A 25,005-nucleotide genomic window follows, 5' to 3' on the forward strand; every position below is an offset into this window, starting at 1 on the left:
AGCCGCGGGGGTTGGGTGCACGGGTGGCGGCCGAAGAAGCTCAAGGAAGGTGTAGTGGGTGTAAAGGTAAAAAAAAGAGTGAAAAAAAACCAACAAAGAGTTTAAAAAAAAGAAGGAAGGATAAAGGAAGGAGGGTAAAAAAAAGAGTAAAGAGAGAAAAAAGAAAAAAAGAGTGAGTAAAAAAAAGAGAAATCCCCCCCTTTTGTACTAGGGGAGACTCCAAGCGCCTTTCTGAAGCCATCGCGCTACTCCAGTCCCACCCCCCTCTGTCCCCTTCTAGCTAACTTTTTTTTTTTTTGTGGTAAACACCCGTTTTCCTTCAGAAAATTGAGGGGAACGCTTCCCCTCGTTGCGTTGCTGTTGATGTCCCATGTAAAAATGTTTCCAAGTAGCCCAAAATAACGCACACGTCCTTGTGTGGTGTGGAGTAAGCCAACCAATAACCATAAATAACTTTATTGCAGAATTCAGTTTTGGATGTTTCTACGTAGGATGTTTCCCATTACATTTTAGAGCAGTGTTTTGCATAACAACCTGTAGTGAACAGCGGCCTCCTTCCGCTATCATTTTTAAACCATGGAGTGTACTTGTTTTATGGACTACGTGTACATATCGCGGATTTTTCTCTCAGCAGAGCACAGGCACTGCCAGATGAGTACTCTTTCCTGTTCAACGGCAGCGTCCCTCAAAGCAAAGGTTTCTCCTGCAGTCATGGCACGACCAGCTCCCCTGCGGCGTGCTGCTGGGGCATCACGGTGACGTACCTGGGCGACACCTCCACGGCCTCCTGCTCTCCACATCGTGGCCTTCGGCGCGCGGCAGGCCCTAGAGCCGCTCCCTCACACTCACGGCGGGCAGAAGCCTCCCTCGGGCTGCGGCAGATGTCCTCGGGCGAGCCCGGCGCTGGTACCAGGCTGCTCCAGCCTGTCCTTCCACCCGCCGACCTCGACTGCTCGCAGCCCGCCGGCTGCCCTGGTATTCGCCCCGGTAACGGGAGAGACCGCTGCACTAACCACGCAAATCAGCCCCTGGCTTTCCCTGTCAGGGCGCAGCCACAGGGCTTTTGGTTATCGTCGCACACTAACAAACAGAGTTCAATGATCTGGGAGTCTGCAGAAAGATATGACCTAAAGGCCATTTCCAATCAACCAACCACCTTAACTTACTAAACCCATTTTCTTTTATCATATAAGTAGTGCCTTTTTTAAGGCTACACTGTAACATTTTAGCCTTGAAATACATGCTGTAGTGCTAATGCTGTAACGCTACAGTCTGCAGAAATTATTTATGCTACAACACGGGGATGAATTCTGCGTAACAGAGCAGTGCACAAACGTAGCACTGCTCAGAGAGACCCTTCCCACTCGCAGCCCCACAGCCGGCTGCCCTCCAGAACAGCAGGTTGTTCAACCCAACAGAAACAAGGGAGATCCTTTAGGATCATTCCACCCGCACTGAAGCAGGACAAAAATGATCTCAGCTGAAGGGGGAAATGGCATCCTGTGTGCAGGGCGCTCAGCTTTTCAGAGCAGAAGAAAATTGTGTAATTATTCATTATCCAGTTAAACTACGGCCCACTCAACCAATTTCTCCCACATATTTTTCCCATTAATAACTAATAGTTACAGCTGAGTGTCTGAGGACACAGGTACTATTACATAATAATTAAAAGCTACTACAGACAATCTTCAAGAATGAAAAATAATGGGCCACCTCCAAGGGAAACACACAAAGGATCAGAAACACAAAAATGACAGAAAATAAGATGCAAAGCACCGCTTATGAACGTAAGAACACCAATAAACCAAAATTTAAAGTATTTGTCATTTTACTATTTCCCCTCACTTTTCTATGTGTTAAATCAAGGTGAATCTGGGGATTCTATAGCAATTTACAGTATGATTTTGAAGACACCTACATATGTGTAGTGGCCATAGTGTATTCAGATTGCTATTAATTACTTTATCACCTGGAAAGTTATAATTATTATATTACAGCTACACAAAATAAAGAGAATTTACTTTCTGTGCAAGTTAAAGCGTGGGGAAAAAAAGTAGCTGCATTATCAGGCTTAATAAAGTCTGAGACCGGTGCAGGTGTAGCACAAAAATCTTGCAAATCAAAGCTTTTTTTTTTTAAAAAAACAGAATTAGTGACAATCCATTAAAGTGCTTCTAAGTAGCAAGCTGGTTTTTTAATTGACTAGAACTAGATGATTTAACCAAGGGTCTGAAGTTTCAAAGGACATTCAGTTGTCAAAAGATCAGAGTAGCAAGGCACGCTAATACTTACTAGAACAGAAAACAGAGATTGGTCAGATACACGTGTATACTTCTGTGAACATAAGCAATGCAGCACCATGATCTTCTCTGCAGGAATTCCGTTCAAACGGAGAACGGAAGCAATTTATTTTTTGCTGCTTTTGATGGGGACATGTGTTCCTTTCACACTGAGATTGTCCAGAGAAACTCTGGGCTCCCTGGAACCTGCAACTGCAGGTGGTTTCTCTCTGGAAAAAGAAAAAAAAATAAAAAAATCAAAACTGCCATACAATGCGGGAGAATATACATTTTGTTCATTACTTATGTGGAGGTGTAGTTCTTTTAGTTGCAAAACAGATTTGAATCTCCCTCCAGAACTACTTCCATTGTTGCCAGCATAGAGTTGGACTGCTTCCTCATCTTGCACGCTCGATGAGAAGAAACAGCTTAGTCTGAAAACTGGAACTGAAGTCAAGTAGCTTCTGCAATGAACCTCTAGAACGGAAGAGACGCCAGCGGGAACATGCTTTGGGGAGCCTATGGAAGAGGAGCATTGCCCTTCCGCAGCATTCCCCGCCAAACATGTACCCAATAAAGGCACCGTCACAACCCCCCCGACACGTCATCAATAGGAGTGGAAGAAACCCAAAGCTCGGCAGACAGCAGTCCAGGCAGGGGAGCTCCTGCCTTTACAGACAAAGCCCTCGTTTCCACACAAACTTCCTGATCTTAAGGTCAGAAGAGGTTTCCTTTGAAATCCAGCCCTGTAGAGAGGGGTGTGTCTGCCTCCAGCCGGATGGAAGGCATCTTTCCTTCTGCCCAAGAGAACAGCTCAACCAAGCCCTCGTTAAGTGCGACACCTTAATGCAACTAACCCAGTTCAATGGCCCTGGGGGCGGCTACATTTGTACATAGGTGAGCTATGAGCACTGGCATATTTCTCTAGGAAAAAAACACTCACCATTTTAGCCTATCAATTCATTAAGTAATTTTCAAGGTCAAAAATACTAAATTCCTTCAAAATTTTGTTAACAAAATACTGCCTCACACTGTTTATTGTGGCATCGTGAGAAAGGAGGATTAAAACATACTATTTCTCCTCAGATTGCCAGCAAGCTTTGTTTGTTATTGAACAGATTGCTTCAGAATTTAATTTTCCTTCTGCTGCTACTGTTTCCTTATTCTGGTAGGAAGCTATTTTTACCTTCTTAATCCATCTTGCTTGGGTATGTGATGAATACTTCTGTATTTTGGAGCTTCCAAAGTGCATCGAGTTCTAGATGGCTTGAACTTCATCATCTCTTTCTGCCACTCTTCATCAAAGGTCTGGGCCTCAGCTGAAAAACAAAGCGTACTTTTTGTTTTCAATGAGTGCAAACAGAATAGGAAGACTCAGGTAATGAAAATTAGGTTTTCTGAACAGTGTTTTTTAAACTGCTGGTTCATGACTCTCCACATGGCCTGCAAACTACGTCTAAGGGATCTGTAAAAGACAACTAAAAGCTTTCTGCCAGTAGGCTTGTTTGGATGACAAAAAAAAATCCGAAGTCTGTGTTGTAAAAGTATACACATTTTTTAACCACACACCTCTTAAATACGTATTTTTTTATTAGCCACACACAATCCCACAGCAAATATCAAAATTCTGTTGTTTGAAACTGTAAAATATTATTAAAAAGGACTTTCAGATATGAGCACCTATTGTACAAGCAAACAGCACCAACTGTGTTGGAGCACAACAGTTTGAAATCTGTCTGGCGGCTTTAGCTTAGGTTGTCCAAATTTGTTTCAACAAGGAAACCTGATTTGCAGACTTTCAGACTGTCTGAAAAACAGTCCCTTCTAAGGTGTCTCGAGCTGGAACTTCAAAACTGGTATGTGAAACAGTGTAAAGCCCAGCAGAGAACTGCACAAAGAGACGTACTTTCATCCAGGTTGATGAATTCTTGGTTCAGTTCTTCATCACCAGTCTTACTGTTCTTTGATTTTTTAATGACATGGGCACGATCATGAATATGATGACCAATAGCCATTTTTTCCAGTCCACTTTCGGAATCCTTAAGTGCTTTTCTTGTCTCCTTAACCTGTACAAAAAAGGGAATTAAATGTCCTTCCAACAAAAAAAGAAGTTAAAAAACATTTCAAAAAAACTTTTGTGCTCACTCATTTGTTCCCCACAGGTTCTATATCTTACTTTTGAAAAACTTAGGTTTTACAGCCTTTTCCAGTTGTCTCATTTACTGTGTTGGCTGAGAATACACCAGCAAAGCACAGATCAAGTCTCTTTTCTTTCTGCCAACAGACAGGAAGATTAAACAAGAACACCTCAAGCTCCTTAGGTAACGTACACACTAGATATTAATTGTTGGGGGGGAAAGCCTAGTCTAAATATACTACACGCAGACAAGTCTTCAACATTCTCCTTGACAACAGGACAAATAACAGCCGGTGCCAATATTGTCAGCATGAAGGGACAACTAATTACTAGGTTGTCGTGTTGACTGGCTTGAAACCCAGGCAACCATTTATCGCTGTGTTCATAGGTATATTATTAGAACCTTTCTGATAACTGAGTGTCTGCTTGAGCTTGACCATACCCCACAGCCAATCATGCTCAACGGCCTTTACTGCTCGCATATAGTCTTTCACAAACCTTGCTTCAGGGTTCAAATTCAAATTCAAATTTCTTAGCAGAATTAGACACAACAGCTGCAAGGAAGTCAATGAAAGGGCATCTTCATCTGAAGCGTTACGTAAGCATTTAGAAGGGCCCGAGTAAAGGCAACGATTAGAAGGCATGTTCTGCATAAACAGACTGCCCCTTGCTATCTTGTATTTTAGACAGAATTTTAAATTTACAAGCAGAGGATTAATTATAGCAAAGAGAAAGACACTGGAGACCGCCTTGAAGAATCAGCTGTTCTAGCCCTCGGTTTTTCTAGTCTTCGTTAGGCATACAGTTTATTTAGACATATACTTAGAAGCACACAAATTACAAGGAAGAAAACAGCTCTTTAGCTTAAGAAGTCTTTAATATAGAGCAATATTTGAACAGACATATATTTTTCTAAATTATAAGAGTAACTGTCTCCAGTAATAAGAACCTGAAGGAAACTGTGGTTTGGTATAGATGAACTCAGAGTCCGATAATAACATACCACCTTTCTGCTGCATCTCAGGACTACTTACACCTCCCGGAGCCGTGCGTGTCTGAGCCGAAGCTTGGAAAACTTTTGGTGGTTCATCCCCCATTTTGGAGTATGTCATCACAGAGGAGGAGCTGAATGTGTGTGCATCTGGATGGATAGACAGGTCATCCTGCAAGCAATACAGACTTTTTATCAATACAAGTGAAAACTCGCGGCTAATAGGTACTTCTTACATTTTGAGACTATCTTATCACGAAAAAGAATACCTCTCTGAAAAACTAACCCTCCGTCCTAGCACCACAGATACGGCCTGCTGGGAAGAGACCCTGGCACCTGATATGCCCTCCCTCGTGTCCTGGCCTTGCCTGGCCACAGGTCTGCCCATGGCAGGAAGCACATCAACAAATAAAAAGCACGGGCAGCAATGAGCAACTGCTCAAACGCTTGTCGTGGCGTAGTTGAGTATAGTAATGAAGACACAACCTGTAACATCAGTCTTGCCACATACAGTGTATAACAAGGTGCGTAAAGAGTTCAGGTGAAATAGGACTTGAGCAACAGTGGTTACAAATCGTTTTACAAGGTCAGTAAAACACTGTAAATACATGCAGCAACACTTAATAGACATCAGTGTTATCTTCAAAGACTGTGAAGAAGGATGCAGCACTGAAAATAAAATCAGAGCAAAGTCTATACGCAGGGTGGCATTTAGGTGTTGGTGGTTTTGTAGGTTTTAAGCGTCCAGTAACACTTTAAACCACTCCTTCACTTAAGGTGTCAGCTCTGGCGACAGCCAGAGACCTGATACAGCAGTCCCAGCCCCTAAAGAATCAAGCGCACATTTAAAGTACTGTTGTTAGCAAATAATCAGTGACAGCATAGAGAACTGTAACCATGTAACCACAATACAGTGGGGGGGGGAATTGCTTACTACCTGCTTGAGACTAGCAACCTTTTTCTGGGCAGGACTTTGAGTAACATTTTAAACACCTGTCATTCTCCAACACAATTAATTTTAGAACAATTTAAAAAAAAAAAAAACAACTTACAAATTTTCTTTGCATTTCCAGCATACTGTTTCTCATATTTGACATCATCCTGTCCATTGCAAAAAAAGGCTCCCCAAAATCTGCATCCTGCTAAAAGACATTAAAATTAAAACAAGGTCTTCTGACACTTCAAGCTCTGAAGCTGTTTGTTTTTTTTTTACATGCATTTTTTAATGCAAATCAGACCATCAGGAAGGTTTTCACAGACTGCAGTTCATAGACATAGACAAGCCAAAATGCATCTTTCCAAATGAAAAACTGCAAGCCAGCATGCGGAGCTTGATTGTTATACTGGAGATACTGGGAAGACAGAAGTGAAAGATTTGACACTCAAAGGTCAAAACAAGCCTATACTGCGGCCAAGCTGCAAGAACTATTTTCATATACCTTTTAACCTAACTAGCTTCTGCCGTAAAAAGTGCTATATGACCCTCCATGTCTTATAATCTATTCAAGATCAAATTATGTCTGTGTGCAAATCCATTAATGCATATGGGATCACACTGAAAATGCATCCCAGCAGACATAGCTGTTCCTTTGCAGAAGTAGTGTACATGACTCATAAAAGGGCCGTGTGGAAAAGTCAGAGAACCCTAACTTGGTATTTAATGGCAGCTGAATTCCTTGATGCTACAGATGTATTCAACAAAACATCCATTCGATATTTTTACATGAAAGGAGAAGATCCAGCGTTGCACAAAGGACTGACACTAAAACAGGTTTAGATGCCCAGAATTTTATTAACAGGATCTGTAGCTGATGGCATATACTGCCCACACTGACGAAAGCTACCTTTGGAAGAAAACAAAACAAAAAAAGGGAGACAGAAAGCAGGGAAAGGGTGAACTGTAAGCAACCATCTGGGCAGGCAGCAAAAATGCTGTCCCAAGTGAGCATCCTCCTCTGGGCTCCTCTCCAGCGCAGCAGGTGGTGACGATAAGGATGATTTTTGCCTTGCATTTCCTCTCCTGCTATGAACTTTTCCTCAGGACCCGTTCAAACCCCTGACTGGGCTGCCTGATGTCTGACACGGGCAGCTCTGGTTGGGGTACGCTGGCTAAGAGTTACCACCACACACTGGCTGGTTGGTGAGCTTCTAGACACGCACATGCCTAGCTGCTTCCCAGGACAGCTGCCATGCCACCATCACGCTCTGGTCCACAGGTACGAGGCCAAAAGAGCTCGCAGGGGGTCTGCAGAACGCAGCAGCTCTGGGGAGAGGCAGGCTGCGCACAGCAGCCCTTTGCACTACTAAGGTGCTATGAAACACCAGGATGCTAATTACAATAGCAAACACCCCATGTTCCTCCAACTACTGGAAATATATAGAATTAAATTTAAATAAATTCATTTAAATAGCTAGGTGGCTATGTGTTTAAAAATAAAATCTGCGGTTTAAGCACAAAACTAAGTAAAAATCAGGTGCAGAAAAATCTTCAATCTGTTTCTTGAGTGGCAAGAAATCTGAATCCTTATGGGCTATCAAAACCTCCGGGCAATAATTACCAACAATTTAGGGCATCAAATCACTGCAAGTGTCAATAACTCCAGAAAACTGCCTTCCACCGTTAGAAATCTGGACATGGACCAATGACATTACATAGTAACCAGCTGTACCTAGGGAATGACATGCCACAGATTGGGGTGGGGGGACTAAAACCACAGCCCGTGCAGTTAACAGCAAAAGAACTTTGATTAGCTAATACACTTTTTGCATAGAGCTAGTTGCCTCTGGAAGAGATAATTACACAAGTAATACTTTTAGATCTGAAAACTCAGAGACCCATGATTATTTTTCTCTGCTCTGCAAGTGACAGCCACCCTCTAAGCTACTGGTTTTCAACCTGAGGACTCTTTAAAGCCTTCCAAAGGAAGCAAAATCCTCTGTTGAAGGCCATAACAATAGACTTGCTCTTCTGCCGGTACTTTTTACGGATCTTTTACAAGATATTCCAGACCCCCTGGCTGAAAAGTATTTCAAGCCCGGTTCCAGTGGAAATGCTGTCTCCAGCAGCTGGCCTGAGCTGTGAGCACCGCAACAGCTCTTTTCGGTATCACACCCACAAGCACACCCCAAGCCACTAGCGTCTGTCTACAGGCAGCGCTCAAAGTTTGCAGTCCGTTTCCAGGGATTATTTCATTCACATCCATCAGAGATCAAGCAGCAACGGATACGTCGCCGAGCAGCAAAGCCAGCTGCTAAGTAGTAAATTCTCCAATCTTGGTATTGGTGTATTTAGTCTACCCCAGCATTTTCATTTAATAACAGGAAACAAATAGTTTTTAAAAAAATCTTTCTTGAATTATATTGTTCCACATATCTAACATCAACCACAGCAGTTTGCATGCACGCTGAGACTACCGAGAGTAGCTTTGTCCATGCTTTAGTTATGCAGACAGGATACACATACTAGTAAGAGCTACAAGCATCGTTGCTCCTGGGATACTGACCACTCTACCAAAGCCTGCAAAGGGCATGAAGGAGCAGCTTGCTGCCTGGAAGAAAAAGGACCAGTGTCTTTCAGTGATGATGCCTGTTATCAGACACAGCAGCAGTAACTTCCATATACCGCACTTCCATAGTGCACTTTCATATACAGCAGGTGATATTCAACATTTCTGATCAAATAAAAACACTCAAGGGGACCTTGGTAATTTACAGTATGCTAAAAGAATCTAATACAAAGTATTCTCTGTGTATATAGAAGTAACATATTTATATTAATGATATTGGAAAACAATAACTGTCACCGCATTTATTAAGTCATATTTATATGTATGTAGTAGAAGCACTTAAAGCTACAAGTTGAGAAACATTTGTACACCACAGCAACCTTTGTACTAAAATTATTCCAAACATGGCACAGCGCTTCAGACATCACCCACTTCTCTGAAAACACTTCATTCTGCTCATGCACTGAAAGTGGACTAAAATCTACAAATCAATAGTCCCTTTAATGTAAATTTAGGTAATTAAATTTCAGAAGGCTGGCTTAAAAAATTAAGTGATGCAGCTGACCTGTTCTCAAGCACTCTTTATACATTACAAGAGATTAAGGTAACTATAAAAGATCTTTCTCTAAAATATCTGTGTCTCCCTTGCGATAAACAGAATGAAGTCTAACTTGTCAGCAGTTTCAAAGGTCATCGCAAAGAAGCTCTAGGTAGATCTGTCATCATATACAGAACCACACGAAGACAAATCCCCCATAAGCAAATTATATTCTTCTGCAGTTATATAAATAGATGTAGCTATAAACACCAGCAAATACAGTTCCTGTTTGACCAACTGATATTGAATATCCCTGTATGACAGGGCAATGAGATGCTGGGAAACACATTGATGTTTCCAGGAAACGACGACTGGAGAGTTATATCAAAGCCTACCTAAAGAAAGACTGGTTAGACAGAAGTACCAAACGCTTCACAGTAACTTCAAGTCCAAAAGGAAGGAATTACCCGATTCTTGAACAGTTTTATGAACTCTTTCAGATTGCACTTCTGTCTAATAAGTACTGACACAAAAGAATATAGTATCAAGTGCAAAAGGATATCCTCAAAAATAAAGGTGTTAGTCATAAAAAGTTTATAAGCTCTTTATTTTAGAATACATGTAAAAGCTGTTAAATATCTGCCTAATCTCTAAGACTGCCAGATATACAAAACTGAAGGACAGTATCTCTGCAGATGTTTTAACCCATTCCCAGTCCTCATATCGTTTCCTCCTCCTTCTTGCCCTCCAAAAGGCTAAAAACTGACACTACAAACCTGCTTGAGAAAGCAAAAGCATTTTCAAATTTTAATGCTGTATTGACACACATTGAGTTGTTGCAACAAATCCTGTCCCTTGTAAAACAGTTTTAGGCATGTTACAGTTTACTTAACCATAGAATTACAGTATCAATAATCAGTATGGGTAAATTTAACAAATCGTATTTTACATGGTAGTAAAAACACCCATCTTTTCGTACATAAAAAACCTAATTATTTTAAGCATTTGAATAATTTCTGTATGGAAACCAGTAAAAGCAGTTTGAGACTACTACAAGGCTCAGATAATCAGCACTGAGTCTTCTTGTGACATCTGACAACTCTTAGGTGAAACATGAGGAACATCAAAAGACACTGGAAAGACTTGAGCAGGTGTGGAATTCTTTTGTGCTTATCAAAATAGCACAGCGCTCTCGCACCTTTAACTTCTTTCTGTAACCACAGATAAAGGTTTTCTGTGCCTCACATTTACCGCTCGCTGCCAAGAACGAGGGACAAATCCCGAAGCTATTAAGGTAAGGTTTGACATACTCTTTTTCTAAATGAAAAAGAAAAGAAGTCTCATCTGGTTTCAGGCATCTACTGAACCAAGGCCTAAGAATCTGCTTCAGTAGAGGAAAGATCACGCCCTAATTAGATACAGCAGCATCTATATTTGAAACTACCTGACAGTGTATGAGCATGGAGGAAAGAATCTGACAGTTACCCTTTTGACTTGTAGGTGATAGTCTGTGTTTCAGCTATGTTTATTGAGCTCTAACTATCTAGGTTTGAACAACCACCACCGAATCTGGCTGAATGCCACCAGCCCTTGTCATCTGTTTTGTCTTCCAACCGTTTGGTTTTTTTTTTTTTGAACCAAATGTGATTCATTAAAAGTAAGTCAAAGTCATAAGATCTCAAAGTAAGAGATCATTCAGCTGCAAAAATATTTAGCCTCGTGGAGGGAAACGAACCAGCTTCCAACGTATATCCTTTCTAAATACAGCAACTAGATAAGGTTTAGCTACCAAAGTACAAGATATAATTGTCCTGCATGCCCAGAGTTGAAAAGATACCCTACATAAAACCTAGATCATTGCCAGCTTCTCAGTTTCAGGTGGTAATTTACAGAAATACTAGGTTTCATACCAATTTCCCTGATCTTTAATTCTTACAGTCTTGTATCTAGAGGAAACATTAAGAATCAGACCAAACACAGAATGCGAAGACTTTATTCACAGTTGCAAAGTTGAAACACGGTTTAATACCTGTGTAGATACTATTTATGTGGCTGAAACACAGGTCTGTGTTTAATCAAACCAACACAAATAACTAGACACAAGACACTAAAGTGCAGAGAGAAAACATACCAAGGTACCTTTTTAAGTAAAGTTAGCATAAACAGGCAGTAAGTGTTTAGAGAAGGCTCTGTCATTGGACATTTTTAATGCCTTTCTGTCATAAAAACATTTAATACCAAATATTTATTAAATCAAACATTTGATAAATATATTTAGGTTTTTTTCATTAAATACTGTATATTCAATGTTCAATTACACACAGACTTTTTACTAGCCCTAAGAGAAGTTTGTCAGTGTTAAGTAACAGGCCATTAAGGAACCAAGAGAGATATTATTCACATTTTACTCAGCAATGAAACAATCTGACCAAGGTTGCAACTGCTGAGCCAGGCCTCTGTTTACCCTGGACCAAATTTAACAGAAATGGAAATGTGAAGCCAACTATATTACCAGTAAATGTACACTCCATGTAGCAATCCTTAGGGATTAAGAACATACTTACTCTGCGATTTCCTCTTGGAGCAACCTGAGAGTCCTGGCGTGGTCTTCGATCTACTGTTCTCTCCCCACCATCTGTTATACTGAGAAATGGATCTCGGCCAAAAGGATCAGAAAAGCTTCTCATCATCTGCCGCATATATTCATGGTGTGCAGCAAAAGGATCACTGAAAAAGATATTTCGCATAGAAGGTCATCAGGTTTTATTCCAAGCCACGTAAAATGGTTCTGAAATTTTTAAAACTTTTTTAAACCATTCCATATGATTCTTTATTCAAACTCTTTATTTTAATAGGACCCAACTGGGCAATCTCCTGTTCCTCACAAACTCTCACTTTCACTTTTCTTCCCACCTCACAGGTTGGTGGGGTGTCTTAGTTCTTTTGTCTTCTCAGCTGCCTTCATTGCTCTCCTGCACTCTGGGGTGTCTGTATTGCTTTCTATCTTTCCTCATCTCTTTCAAAAATGTTCCATCCTTTGCAGCCATCTTTCACTCCAGCTTATGTTTACTGTCTGCCAGGAACTATAAAACTGACCTACGTTTTATTTACCACTACTTCTACCTCCAACCTCTAATATTAAAAGAATTATTTTTTTCTCTCCTTTTCTCACTTTCACCTTCCAAAGCTTAGTGCAGTACTACTCACTGAACTCACTGTGTCCCAGTAGATTTCCCCCCCTCAAATTTATTTTGCTGGCCACTCCCATTCTACTTTTCATCCTCCTTGACCCACATGCTCAAAAGTGTACATTATCCTCTAAATTCAAGCCAGCTCCATCTCCTTTAGTCACCCACTATTGCATCTTTGCTTTCCCTTTCCTCCCCCTCCACAAATCATGTTCTTGCATCTATTTTCTCTGCTTAGGAAGAAAGATTCTTACTGGCTTTTTGCTTTCCTGTTAGTTTTCCCCCTCTTCTCTTTCTAAACACTCAGTCTTGGTTTCCAAAAACCTACAGAACGCCACCAGTGATCCCAAAGCTTGGCTTGCAGGTAAAACACCGCCCAAGTTGCTCTCCAGTACTACTTACTTAATTCTTTGCGTTCTTTAATTTGGACAAGAACTAGATATTTCAAACTGAGGCTAAAAGAGGAGTGAAACACAATTTTGCCAGAAGCACAACATATGATCAGTATTGTTGCCTGTGGTCCAAGGCTACAAATTACTACTTCATACAAAAAACACGCTTCATTTCCTCCCTTCACCTCCAGTCTGATTTTCCCCTTTGCTGTTCTGCTGAAAGCCACTTCATTAACATTAACAGTCATTTCCCAGGTACATTTACTCGGACTTAACAGCACCTTGTCCTCCTTCCCAAGAGTTTCCTGGCACTCCTCAGACAGCTCACACCCTCATTCTCTCCAGGGCACCTCAACCTTTCCTGTGACATCTCATGCCTCCATGAAGGAAAGCTTCAGGTTCTTTCTCTGACTTCTTCAGTACCCAGCCACCTCTTGAAAGCTGCCTCAATAGCTTCTCTGTTCTCCCCATCCCTTCTCTCCAGCCCCATGAAAACTAGTTTCCACACCACGTGGCCACTTTGATCTCCTCGCTTCGAAAGGTCTCCTCTTGTGCCAAAGTTGCATTTGATGTTCTTTTTTTCCCCTTTTAAGTGAAAAAGAAGTAAGGTTACAAACATAACACTGGACTGATTTTCAAACAAGATTTTTTAACACAACAATAGTCCTTTAAGCTAAGCACGTACTTAACTCACTCCAGTGCAAACAGACCTTTGCAGTTTAGACATAGTTTTACCGTTGTCATTAAGCAGACCCTAATCTACCCCACTCACATGCCTGCTAGCTTTAACTTCTGTCCTAATGTGATAAGCAGCACGCACACAGCAAGTGTCCCCTCACTTTTGACAGGATGAGGAACAGATGGAAAAAGCCACTGCATGAGCCAAGACGAGGAGAACACAGAAGAGCTACCATCAAATCTATTTTGACACCACAAACTTCAGACAGGTTTGGTTATCAAAACACAAATAAATATGAACTGTATTCCATCAATAACTTATGCATAACAAAATTTCTTACTGGTCCCTTCCAGCTGAAAAGAAGTAGGACACTCATAAGTTATCTACAACACATCATGAGCAAAACAAGATTCCATAGACTTAACGTAGGTAAGAAAACCGGTTGAATTTAGTGTGCATAACATGCTGTAATACAGCTCACCTGACAAAATAATGCTTTGTACCTTATGAAATTGTCCTTTTTGCCCGATTTCAATTTCTCTGGCAACTTCTCTTGGCCATTCACCTTCTACTGCATCTATTTGATACACTCATACCTGCATCTAATACTGTGGTGTTTTGTTGTTGTTTTATAAAACAACATGAAACGTCTACGAAACAATTTTGAAATACAGCTTCTTGCTACCAGAGACAGGGAAGTAAGATACAGACTGCGGCATGACAGATTTCGGAACAGAAGCGAAGTCTCCCAGTTCCCTATGGATATTTTAGGGAGCCATTAATAAAAAGATTTATTGTTGCCAAGCCTCGAAAGAAATGCTACAATTTCGGTGTGCTCTGGAGTAGGGCAAAACCAAGGGTAAGTCAACTGAGAATCTGTCTGGAAAACTAGGCTTCCAAGGAATTAAAGCTACCACCTTGATGGCTCTGATGACTGAAACTCAAACTGTAACTACAAAAGGAGTATGCCACCCTTACAAAAAAGGCATATATTAAGTCAAAGGCTCTCCAGTAGAAGATGCAAGATGTTAAGTTCTTTGCTCCAACCACAGATTTTGTAGGACAGCAACAGGTGTAGAACACTTTAGTTTAATTGCCACTGATCACACCTAACTTAACCTGACCTTTTCTAGGGGAAGAAAGATAGCTTGGATGAGAAAGACATGATTTCTGCACACTTTGCACTATTCTAGCATAAAACTGATGAGGAGAAAGAAGCAGAGTTCCATAAGGGTTTTGCACACAGAATTTGTGCCCTTCACGCATTAAGCACTATAACTTCTTCTCAGTTTCTGAATGGAGACAAACAATTCATACATTTCTTGTTTCACTACTCTGCAGTAACAAAATTTTGTGTAATAAGTCGCTTATCCGACCTTCACTTGACATTCAGGTGTTTCCAGGGATCAGTAAAGGAAACAAAAATGTTAAGCCTCTGAGTGTGTCAGAGTCTCAAACCAGTATGTCTACTGCACAGAGAAACAGACATTAAATAGGCTGATGCTGCTAACACGTATGCAAGTGAGGATTTTCACTAAGAGGCATCTCACTTGGTAAGTTCTTGTATGATTCATGCTTAAGCTCCAAAGTTTAAAGGCTCTACGTTCCAGCTGACACCTTTCGCGTTGTTGCAGTAGAAGCACAACATTACTCCTTACTTCAGTGTATGTTTCTGGGAAGTTGAAAAAAAAAATCAGTGTCCTAGAACAATAAATTCAGTTCATTATTTTTGAAAACTGTACTTGACATTAGATACACATTTTTTAATTAGGAAGTTATGTCAGCCTGAAGTTGAAGAATTACACTGGAGATAACACCTGGAACAATAAAACAAAAGCTGTGTATTGGTGAATTAAAACCAGGGGCCAACTGCACTTGGCAGAGGAGACACAACTTCTGCAGCTGCCTGAGCTGTTTGGGACAGAACCCAGGTGGGCCTGGGCAGCACTCTGCCTGCCTGACTGACTGGTGCTTCCCCGGGACAGCTGCTCACTGATGGAGACCTTTCTTTTAACCCAGGCACTATTTCCAGTTCAGCAGTCAAGAAAACTCTCCTTGTGAGGCAACACAAGCCTATTATTACGTTATTTTGGAAGCTAATCTTATCTGAAGTAATAAGCTCATTTCCTTAACTATATGCAAAACAGATTCACAAGGGCAATGCCAAGAAAATGAATCTCAATATCAATCCCTCTCTCATCTCTTTCACACACACTCCCTTCCTCTATCTTCTGCAATCTTTTTTTCCTCCTACAATTTTAAACTGCATTAGTGGCTGCAATAAAAATGAATAAATAAAACGAACAAATAAGCAGAAAGCAACTGATACTTCAAAAGCATGCTACAAATTACAACAAACAAGACTTAATTTCCATTATTATTTTAACTTCATGCAGAGGATTTGCACAGTGAAGTTTGCAGCATAGAGTATGCCGCATATAACCGACAAGCTTACAACAGTGTGCATACTCCTAGAAACCAAGCGTACTAATCCATCTCACAGAGCTTTAGAAACGACCCCACTGCCAGCAACGTGCTTTCGCAGCCCAGCAGCAGATTCTCCTGTAAGAGGCACAAGCGCAGCCTCAGCTAGAATACCCTGTAACCAAGAGATACAGTCAACAAAGCCACATCACAAGGCCTGATGCCTTACCCCTCCTTGTCCACCCACCTGCATTGCCCCTTATCTTTGCTTGCAATTAAGCTCCACATAGTTTTTCTAAAGACCTGGTACTCACTAAAATAATTCAGGCTCCTCTTAGTTCTCTAGTCCCATCCCTACCTGCTACAGATTAAAGTTTCTGACAAAAGGCATAAACTGGGGCCAGCCTAGATACTTCAGCAGCTTTGGCCATCCCAGCGCTCCGGGGGAACATGTGCACAACACACAACCGAGATTTACGTTACAGTGGCAAAAGAAGATTCCCACGAGGAATAAACTGAATTCAGAGTTGAATACATAGATGTGCTCAACCCCAAGCACCACCATTGTAGTAGAAACCAAAAAAAACCCCCACATGAGTGTCCACTGAGGGAAGCAGCAGCACGAGACAGGCAGTTCGCCTTTACTGGTCTCACACACATGTCTGAGAAGTTTTAATGCAATAACACCTGGCGTTATCTTTAGCATATGAACTGACAGCAGGTGCTCAGAAACCGCCTACAGAAAACAGAAATATTAATAAATACAGAAAAGCTAGCGCATCCAGCGCCTGCCCGCTTTTAAAGGAGCTGAATTAATAACAAAAAAATCAAGAAACGCCAGCCAACGGCGGGGAAGATTTCCTCTCAGGAGACGCCGCTACGAACTCACGATGGAGCTCCTCGCCGCGCTGTGAGGCACGGACGCGGCCCCCGCGCGTCTCCTCAGGCGGCGGCTTGGCCGCCCCCTCAGTCCGGCCCCGGCCGCCCCCTCGCAGCCTCCCCCAGCTCGGCGCCCCGGGCCGGTCCCCTCACCGGAAGAAGGGATCCTCCTCGAAGCAGCGCCCCAGACCCCCGAACATGGCGGCTGCACCCCGGCGCTCTGAGCGCCCCCGCTCCCGCCGGTCCCTCACGGCGGCGCCCTCTGCCCCACGTGACACCGCCCAGCGCCGCCATTGGCCGCGGTGAGCCGAGCGGGGCGGGGCTCGCCGGGCCCCTCCGTTGCCGTGGTAACCGGCGCCGCCGCTCGGCCACGCTCCAGAAGGGAGCCGCAGCTCCCGGGGTCGGTGCTGCCGGCGCGGCTCCGGCCGCTGCCCCGTCCCTGGCGAGTTTAACACTAACTGTGTTTTTACCAGTAGGTGGCAGTCAAAGAAAGTGGACCGCGTTGCGAGAGGCGGGCAGCTCCGCCTCCCCCGCGGCCGGCAGCCGGGGCCGAGGCCGGGCCTGTGCCCAGGGCCCCGCGGCCTTGCAGGTCGGAGCCGCTGCCCCGGCGAAACGCGGCTCCGAGGGAGGGCTCGGGCCGGGGCGGGGGAGTTTATAATGTAATACCGCATTCTGCTGCTCGGGCTGCGGGGTTGCCGTACGCTCGACGCCAGTGGAGCGCTCGCAGGGCACACCCAATTCCTGAGGCGTTAGGGTGGCTGCCTTCGGGCCAGCAGCTCACAGTGTGTGTAACTGTACCGGGAGCAGGAGCGAAACCGGTTAGGATCATAGAATTGTTTGGGTTGCAAGGGACCTTGAAAATCATCTGTTCCCAACCCCCTTGCCATGAGCAGGGACATCTTCCACCAGCCCAGGCTGCTCAGAGCTCCATCCAACCTGGCCTTGAACCCTGCCAGGGAGGGGGCAGCCACAGCTTCTCTGGGCAGCCTGGGCCAGCGTTTCACCACCCTCATGGGGAAGAATTTCGTCCTAATATCTAATCTAAATCTGCCCTCTTTTAGTTTAGAGCCGTTCCCCCTTGTCCTATCACTGCACCCCCTTGTGAAAAGCCCCTCTCCATCCTTCCTGTCGGCCCCTCCAGGCACTGGCAGCTGCTCTAAGGTCACCCCGGAGCCTTCTCTTCTCCAGGCTGAACAGCCCCAGCTCCCTCAGCCTGTCCTCGTAGGAGAGGTACTCCAGCCCGGGATGACTGGTTAAACAGAAAGGGGAAAAGAGCCCTTGGTCTTCTGGGCAGGAGGCAGCCATCCAGCAGCTGGCTGTGCTGGAGGAAGCCCTCGCCAAACCCTGTCACTGGGAATGGCCGTCAAAGGACGGTTTCAGTAAAAGGATGGAGCAAATGCGTGGGGACCGTTGTCTAGGTTTCCTGAAGAGGGGAGTGGTTGTGAGCGTGTAGGGGTGTGTGTAAGAACTGGGGTTGTATGTAAAACTGGAGGAGGGCGGTTCGAAAGAACCGGAGGTACAGGCCTCCCACCTTCATCCTTCGTAACATGGGAGAAAAACATAATGTGTTTGGAAAAATTCTCCTGGTCTGGATGGCAAAGTTCCGCAGAGCTGTGAGCCTGGGGGTTGTTTCCTCTTCCACGTCTCCTACCGAGAGGCAGGTGAAGGCTCTTCCCTCCTCACACCTCTTTCAATATCCCAGTTTTTAGGGAGAAGGTAGAAAAATGTGCCCCGGATAACCAGGTGGGATTAGAGGGCATCAGAGTATTTATACGGCAGTCATGAAAGGAGATCCTTCGTTCCGCTAAGATCCATCACGCCACCGAAGCAGCTCTGCTGGTGTTTGGCCCAAAGTGGAAAAACCGACATAAAAGATGAATGAACTGAGCCTGCAATATTTTTGAAAAATATCTGTAATCGGGTGAGCATTGATTTTGCTGTCTGCTGATGTAGACTTCTCTTTAGATCCTAGCAAGTGGTGATATTGCAGCCTTAAGATGCACTCCAAGTTTGAGCGGTTGTTACGGTGCGAACGTTGATGCTGACTGACTGGTGGGCAGGGAAGCATGACAGGAAAAGGGTTACCCATTGATTATCCAGGTGAAGTCTGTGAACTGTTGGTACACTGCTGATGAAAGATTAGCAAATAAAACAAATCAGGTGGTAGTCATGGAGGTGAACTCTGCCGCTTTGGGGCTTTTTATAACGAAATCTTGTGCCGGTTATGATGTTATCAAAGAACTTTTTTATTGCTCAGAGACAGAATTCAAGCTTTGTTTCAAACCGCACACAAAAATACCACAAACGCTGTAGTAGTATCATCCTCTGCGCTGTAGTTAGTCTGTCAATCCACAGATTTTAAAGCTCTTTACAACTCCTCTGAAGCTAGAGAGTATTTGTACTAGAAATGCCGTAAGCAGTAGCTTTGCCATAGTGATTAGGTCATATACAGTGCTCATTTATTAATTACTTGTCATTATATTTTGATTAATAGACAGATGCTCTGGATCGATTTGTTTTTGCTGTTATATAGCAGTTTATTAATATCCATGACATGATGTGCTAGAATGTTCACTTATTACTTGCTGCAAACCAGGAAGATGATTTTCTTTTTTTTAACACGATTAGCGCGTTCAGTACAAAAATCCTACAAATTCTTACCCTCCTGGAGTTTTATCTTCTCAAAGCGTTTGTTTCGGTGCGATTAACTTGTTTACAGTCTTCTATCAACACCTAACTAAGGTTTTTATTTTACAGTCTTTATTTAGTTTCTGACCATGGATACAAACCTGACTACAAGTTCAGTTAGCGCCATGGAGCCCATGTGTGAATTCAGCCTTTTGAAAAGAAACCTCTTCTCTACGATGATGACACAGAAATGTGGAGCCTTCCAACACCTGCTTAGACTACATCAGATCATCTGCAGTTTGCTATTTAATTTTATGCGGACTCCGGCTCCAAAAGATGAAACTCCTTTCCAAGTCAGAGCAGATCCAGAGCTGGATTACTGTGCAGAAAACTAAGCAGAGTGAGTTCTAGTTATTGTTAATTTTTCGGCTGCTAGTGGGAAGATGGGCCCCGTTAGAAGTGAGCTCATTACGAGAGGCTCACTAACGCGATAAAGTCAGTACTCTGTTTGCACAGAGTGATATCTCTAATTGCTCAGGCCTTCTTATGGTTTGTGTCTGCTTGAGTTAGATTTCTTTTGTGTAGATAAAAAGACTTCTGTAAGAAATCACCTCGGTGCTGCAGCACTGTCAGTCTGGAGGGCATCTCCAATGAGATTAATGATGTCTGCCTTAATATAAGAAAACTTTGCATAAATGAGATTATGGTTTCTGCTGAAACCTGCCAACTCTTATTCATTTGCAGTAAATATTATCTTTAATTAAAAGTTTTAAGGTATCTTGTTCCTGAACTAATGAGATCTACAGTGATTTCCCTTAGGAATTAATTTACCTTCTTAATTCTTACTCATTTTGGTGATATGACTATTTAAATCTGATTCAGACTTCAGAGCTTTGTTGAACATACTCATCTAGAACAAAAGGTCATTTTGCCATATTGATGTTTTGTTGGTATTTTTAATTCTCTGTTCTCTCTCCATTCCAAAGATACGTGTTTGGGTTCCTGCCCCAAACATTTTCTACCAACACTTGTGTTCATCTTACCTCTTCATGCCGAGTGGCTCTTGTCCACAGCTGTTTCACTTTGGCTTATGTTTTCTGTTCCATCCAGAGTACAAATCAATTATAGTGATGCTGAAAAAAGATCCTGATTGCCATCAACTCATTTAGAATAGCACAGCTATGTAAAATACACTAAAATAGGGGGAAAACGTTTGGAGCGATTGCTGAGAAATACAGAAATATTTCTGCCTTTATATCTGGGTAGTCATCAGCCACAGTTTCTCTACAAGGATTATTTTTAACCAGTAGGGACGCTTAACACTTGGAGGTGAAAATTGCATTCCTGCATACATGTTTAAATAGGCAAAGCGCCAGCCAGCAACTGGTTTGTGAGAATGAGAGCCAAAACCCCTCTTAAGATTGTACACCGAAGGACAATATTGCCAGCTAGATTTTAAAGTCTGTAAATGTTATAACTAAATTACAAGGTTCCTTTATTTTACAAACAAAGACGTGTCAAAATTTAAAAGTAACATTAAAAAGAAATATCCGGTTGGCATACCCAAAGAAGACACCAAGAAAAAAGAAAGATTAATACTCCTTAGCTCATTATCAGGAGATTTTTCTATTGAAATCTAATCTGAATCATGAGGCATCCTCTCCGTCTTCCTTGGTGCTGGAAGACACCGGGTCTGACACTGGTGAAACGTCAGCTGGTGTAAAAGTGGGGTAGTTACCCTACTGAAGTACGTGGAGGAAGACAGAAGTAAAACTGTCTCTCGGTGTCGACCAGAGGTGTTTTTGTTTTGTCTCTGTTGAAATACAGAATGCCTCTTCAGAGGTGCATTGTCAGCGTTAAGTAGGTAAGCTGAACCATATTTCCTGAAGATGCAAACTGGGGAAGCTTAATTCCTGCTTTTTACAGGAAGAGATTTCTGTCTTTTATTGCTATTCCCAAATTTTCCGTTTTCCCATCCAAGAATTCGTGATGAAAAACATTTCTGTGTTCACCTTGAGACTCACTTTGGGCTCTGAATATGATTAGGAAATATCCCTCAAAGCTCCTGTTCTGTCCTTGAAGTTTATTTGTAAAAAATTGGCTAACTATTGTACATAGGCTGCGGCAGAAACTCCTGGCTGCGGGAGATCCCTAGCCCAGTGCTTGCACCACCAGTGGGTAAGAAACTTGTTCTGCGGCATCGCAGCGCGTGTTCTGGGACTGGCTATATATAGGATAGTCACCGACTGCTACAAGTTGTTGATAACCTTCCATTTATAACTTACTCGCAGACTAGCTTCCTCCCATCACAAACAAATTAGAGGATTATCAATAATGTATGGACTAATAAATAATGCTTGTGTGCCGTTGTCAGGGCAACAAATATCATTTAGACTGCAAGAGAGGTCCTCGTGTTGTGTCAAGTAGATTTGAAGTCTTCCGTATCTGTGAGGCTTCAGCAAAGTAAAAGAAGATTTTTTTGTTTCTTTGAGGCAGCTGAAAGAAACGATGAAGTGTATTCTGTTAGAGTCACTGAAACGTGAGAGATCTGCACCCTTTTAAAAATCGGTATTTGATATCATTTACTTATTTAATAGCTGTTTGCAAAACACCAATGTAAGCAACGTAGGAACTGCCGGATAGGATTAGCTGGTAAGTCTGCATGGCGCGCGGTGTCTTACCCACGAGTTACCCCATCTAGGTGTTTCCTAAGAAACTACCAGAACGTGAACGAGAGCAGTGCATGGCACAGCCTGCCCTTGGCCTGGCACACCACGGTAGCACAAACTGCTTTCCAAGACCTGCAGGACAAGCTTTCGTTTCTTTCTAAAATGATTCAGATGTCACTTTTCAAATCATCTACATAAGCAGTAATCCATCTGAGAATTTTTAAGGTTTTGGCTTGCATCTTGTAGCAATGAATTCCTGAGTTTAATTTCCCATCAAGTGAAACAGCATTTCTTTTAATCAGCCCTAATTTTGCGACCTTTCCCTCTATCTTCTGTTTTTCTTTTTGTTTAGCAGAGTGAAAACTGAGGCATATAAATATACATATTCTCATTTTGAAAAAAAGCAGTCAAGACCTGGCCCCAGGGGGAGTGCTTACCATTGATTCCCGGATTTGATCCAAAAATAATATTTGTTTAAATGGGCTCTGTTGCCATCATGTGCAGTAACTATTGATTTATATAAACTTTGGCAGCACACATTAAAGTATTAGGGAGCAGAGGGAGTTTTGTTCCTGAGTTAATCCAGTAATTTGCAGCTATTTCATTTTGCCATTCCTAATGGCCGTACGACGAGAAAATACACGTTGAAGATGCTGAACTCGAACAGTCTTCCATGTGATGGCATATTTATTTCTTCAATCCTGCCTTGATGCTCCGTTCAGCAGTGCGTCTGGCCAGCAGCGATACGTGTGGGAGATGACAGACTGCTCCGCAAACCTGCGCACCGAGAGAGGAGACCCCGTTCTCTGCCGGGCTGCGCGTTGGGGGCATTTCTCTTACAGCCAGAGATAATAACAAACTGCTGGCAGTGGGGGTAAATGCAGCAAATGTGTTCCTGGAGCAAAATCTTCATCAGGTTAATGGTGAAGATTGCCAAAATCGAGCTCAGAATTTGGCCACGGCCTCAAGCTGTAAAAATCAGCCAAAGAAAAATGCAAACTGTATAGCAACACACACCCAGGGCTATAAATCAGCCAGACAGCAAGAACTGCATGATTTACCCAGTGCCTGCGAGAGACAATTTCCATCGGAAACGGAAAAACAAGCTTTCCTGCTTCAGGTGGTTTGCAGCAGGTGAAGCCAGATTTCTCCACTGTTGAAGACTTGTGACCGTGGTCTGGACAGAGCTGTCTGTGCTCCAGTCATTGAACTAATTCAGAAGGTCTCGCCTGCTTTAGGCTGCTCGTCTCTAAATCTAAGAATGAATCTTGCTAGTTGAGCAGGCATTATTAAAGCCATATTTAAATTAGCCTGGTAGAAAACAAGGATATCAAAGGCACAAGTTATCAGAACATCAAGTTTATACAGCTCAGAATATGACTAGTTTCACAGGCAAGGCAAGAATTAATTGTCAGGATGAGTTTTCACTGTTCACCTAAAGAAAAAAATCCCAGCTTTCGTTACACAATTCCTTTTTAATCACATTTGTTGTAGCCCCTAACTTCCAAAAGCGTAGGAAAATGTTTTAGTGCTGTTTACCTAACTCTTGAGAACCAGCACAGTACGTTAAACATAGATCCTTTTCCTGAACTATTTTGGAAAACACTGGCAACGGCGCACTCGGGGGCTGTGATGGGCTCTGGGCTGTGTACGTCCACGTACTGCCCAGCAATGTCAGAAGCAAGGTTGAAGGTAATTTGAGAGGACTCAGACAATCAGTGCTCAATCCCCAGTCAGTTCTGTAAGGCTCAGCAGTTACTATTTAAATTTACAATGCATTGGCATAAATGAGGTATCCTTACTTCTTCCAGTTAAGTTCTTTTACAGGTAGGCTTAAAGATGCAGTGCAATTTCCAGAGGCTTAAGCGTATTTTCGGTGGAAGTGGCCTTTTGACAGTGTTGTTACAAAGCTGATTGCATTCCATCTGTAATGTCAGCCCAGCACAAAGTCTTTTGCAAAGGCAGTTTGTTATAAATTGTTCGTAAATGTCAGATAAAAGCGTCGTTCTACTGCAAGCAACTAGAGGTAGATGTGTAATATTTACATTAATATTTTATTTAAATATATATTCAGTTCACATAGTCACCCAGCTCTGTAACTTGTATGAATACTGAAATAAGATGACAATAATTTATAAAAAAAAGATTCTGAAATTCACTGAAAAGGTATCAAAAAATGCAATTCGACATTTTTACAAATATTAGCTGCATTTAGGTTTCCAGTAATAATAAATAATGAGATTTGTTCATGCCTTCCTTTCAGAGCTGTAAGATGGGAATCCAGCCACTGACTCCAGAGACGCGGAGCCTGGCAGTGCCCGGAGGAAGGTGCCCGTCCCTCTGCCATCCCCGGCAGGGCAGCTCCAGAACCGGCCGTGCTGGTGAGCCCCGGGCGGCTGGCTTTGCCAACGAGAGAGGACGAGGGTCCGCTTCTCCATCCTATAAACTCCCCCAGCGACTGCGCCACGCAGACAGTAACAATTTGGAGCTTACCTTTTTGCAGTGGTGTTTTTTATTTGAAAAGATGTAAGGCCCCAGCAAACTACGAGACAAACTGCTCTGTCTCGTTCCCTCCAGCTCTGGTTCGGAGGTAATACAGCAAATTGGGTTTACGTGCGTCTCATCTGTATGGCCTTTCTAGGCGGCACCGAGGTTCAGCGCGACAACTGCTCTGGGACGGCAGAGACATCTAGTG

The 25,005-nt window shown here is 42.8% G+C and overlaps 1 protein-coding gene across 3 annotated transcripts; it reads right to left on the minus strand.

Moving 5' to 3' along the window:
- Positions 1–423: 423 nt before the first annotated feature.
- MLF1 (myeloid leukemia factor 1) lies at positions 424–17,275 on the minus strand. 3 transcript variants are annotated; one of them, XM_075418406.1, is made up of 8 exons: positions 17,167–17,275; positions 12,016–12,178; positions 8,911–8,955; positions 6,460–6,549; positions 5,451–5,579; positions 4,186–4,345; positions 3,466–3,598; positions 424–2,509 (listed from the first exon to the last, which is right to left on the minus strand). In XM_075418406.1, the coding sequence occupies exons 1-8, from the start codon at positions 17,211–17,213 to the stop codon at positions 2,407–2,409; spliced, it is 870 nt and encodes a 289-aa protein (XP_075274521.1). In that variant the 5' UTR covers positions 17,214–17,275; the 3' UTR covers positions 424–2,406. The 3 variants fall into 3 exon arrangements, with proteins under 3 accessions (XP_075274521.1, XP_075274519.1, XP_075274520.1); XM_075418404.1 differs by lacking the exon at positions 17,167–17,275 and having other exon boundaries at positions 6,460–6,546; XM_075418405.1 differs by lacking the exons at positions 8,911–8,955; positions 17,167–17,275 and having other exon boundaries at positions 6,460–6,546.
- Positions 17,276–25,005: the final 7,730 nt, after the last annotated feature.

This window comes from Opisthocomus hoazin, chromosome 4 (genome assembly GCF_030867145.1).
Source record: "Opisthocomus hoazin isolate bOpiHoa1 chromosome 4, bOpiHoa1.hap1, whole genome shotgun sequence".
NCBI lineage: Eukaryota > Metazoa > Chordata > Aves > Opisthocomiformes > Opisthocomidae > Opisthocomus > Opisthocomus hoazin.